We start from the raw sequence: 1,771 nt of genomic DNA, 5'->3' as shown, positions 1-1,771 counted from the left end.
AGAACATTTTCGCATCAACAAATTGCCATTTGAAATTGTGTCTCGTGTATTCAATCTTTGATGGTCTAATAAGAAAGGGATACGAAAGTGATTTAAGTCAGAGAAAAAAACAAACCAACAAACCACCCATGAAAAATGAGTGCTTCACATTTTTATAAATAAAACCTGTAAAACAAATGGCCACACTCTTTTTTCTCCTTAAATCCCTACGACACAATATCATCTTCAACCATTGAAAACGACTATATATGAATTCCATGCTTTTGAAAACTAACAATAAGAAGGGGGTGTCACACTCCCACCAACTCAAATTCTACAACTCATTTTCTCCACCACATATTTTCTACGAAAAGACTATGTATATAAACAATGTACTGCTTATAGTATTCATACCAAGTGTTGTATTTATTTCCTGGAAGCCTCTGCAAAATCCCACGTTTAGGAAGAAAAATAGCTGAATGTCACATTCTGAGTTCACACGTAAATAAATTTGAACCATTGAAGCAGAACATCGTGAAATCTAGTCACGCAAACCGAACGCCCCACCACACAATAGTGGGTCGGTTGATATTCCTCTACGTGTAACATAAACTCCAAGTCCATATAAACAAAACAATTCCTCATACGGAGAGAGGCCGAAGAGCTCCTGCAAGATGGTTGCACATATCGGGCGTCAGATGCCAACGAATTCCTTCCATGTGATGAGAACGAAGATTGCAGTCTTGTCTGTGGCTCCCTTCAGCCTCGGCAGAGCCTTTAAGAACTCCACCACGCATCGCCCTGCAAAACCGAAGTGGGGCTCCATAATCCCAAGGACAGGCGCCCGCTTCGAATCCCTGGAGCCAACCTCGCCCGAGGTAGACTGTTTGGGACACATTAAGTTGAAGTCGAAATGGAGTAAGTCGTCCAAGAACAGATCCGAAAAGAAATCCGGACGAAAGACGAAGAGTAACGTGCTATCCCACATCATGAAGTTCATCTTCGGCAGCCACGGAGCGGCCAGCGATGGTGATTGTCCTACAGACGAAGGTTGTAGGACGCCCTACCCTTTGCTAGGGCAACTCAAACGTTATGCCTCGAGTTCATATGACGCTAAATTTAGCGATATTTATCCTCGGGCACACCCATGAGTGGATCCATCGGAGTCACCATTTAATGGGAGTATTGGGGGCTCGGATTGAGGGAGCCATTTCAACGTGATCGTGGGCTTGTTCGGCGTCCGGGTAACTGAATTTTAGGTCTGCATGTTCGGGATTTTTGGATCAAAGTCATTTTTAGAATTTTTGTAATTGAATAGTACTTATTTCGACCTGGGCCGCGAAGCAGCTGTCGCTGCGGTTTGGGGGTAGAGTACCACTCTTAGAGATTATTATGCATTCTGAATGAAATATTATTCTCTTTCGGCATGATCAAGGTAGTATTCCTTAAAAAAAATCATCAATTTTTACAGTTGTGCTCTACAGTTATTTTGTTTGATTTAAAAAACCATTTGCACACATAAAAACGGTTGTTATATTAAATTAATTATGAATATAAATATAATAAATATCGTTGAGTTGAAGTCGATTGCAGATTCTTGGAATATTTGGGAATCCGAGGGACATGGGTGCGGTCAAAAAATTAACTGCACCTATGTCCATCAGATTCCCAAATATTCCAGGAATCTACAATTGACTTAAAGATGGCCAATAAATATTGATGAAAAATACGACGCAATCACTTACTCGAGTAAATATCTTAACCAAACATTAAATTAAAAATTAAATATATG

At 40.3% G+C, this 1,771-nt stretch overlaps 1 protein-coding gene across 1 annotated transcript; it reads left to right on the top strand.

Moving 5' to 3' along the window:
* The first annotated feature begins 642 nt into the window (after positions 1-642).
* On the top strand, positions 643-1,390 carry LOC149265025 (uncharacterized). The gene has a single exon (XM_089391194.1). The coding sequence runs from the start codon at positions 654-656 to the stop codon at positions 1,128-1,130; it is 477 nt and encodes a 158-aa protein (XP_089247320.1). The 5' UTR covers positions 643-653; the 3' UTR covers positions 1,131-1,390.
* Positions 1,391-1,771: the final 381 nt, after the last annotated feature.

This window comes from Pinus tabuliformis, chromosome 6, assembly GCF_031772625.1.
Source record: "Pinus tabuliformis cultivar Carrire ecotype Pingquan chromosome 6, CPIR1, whole genome shotgun sequence".
Lineage (NCBI taxonomy): Eukaryota > Viridiplantae > Streptophyta > Pinopsida > Pinales > Pinaceae > Pinus > Pinus tabuliformis.
This window is presented reverse-complemented; position numbering and strand designations above follow the sequence as displayed.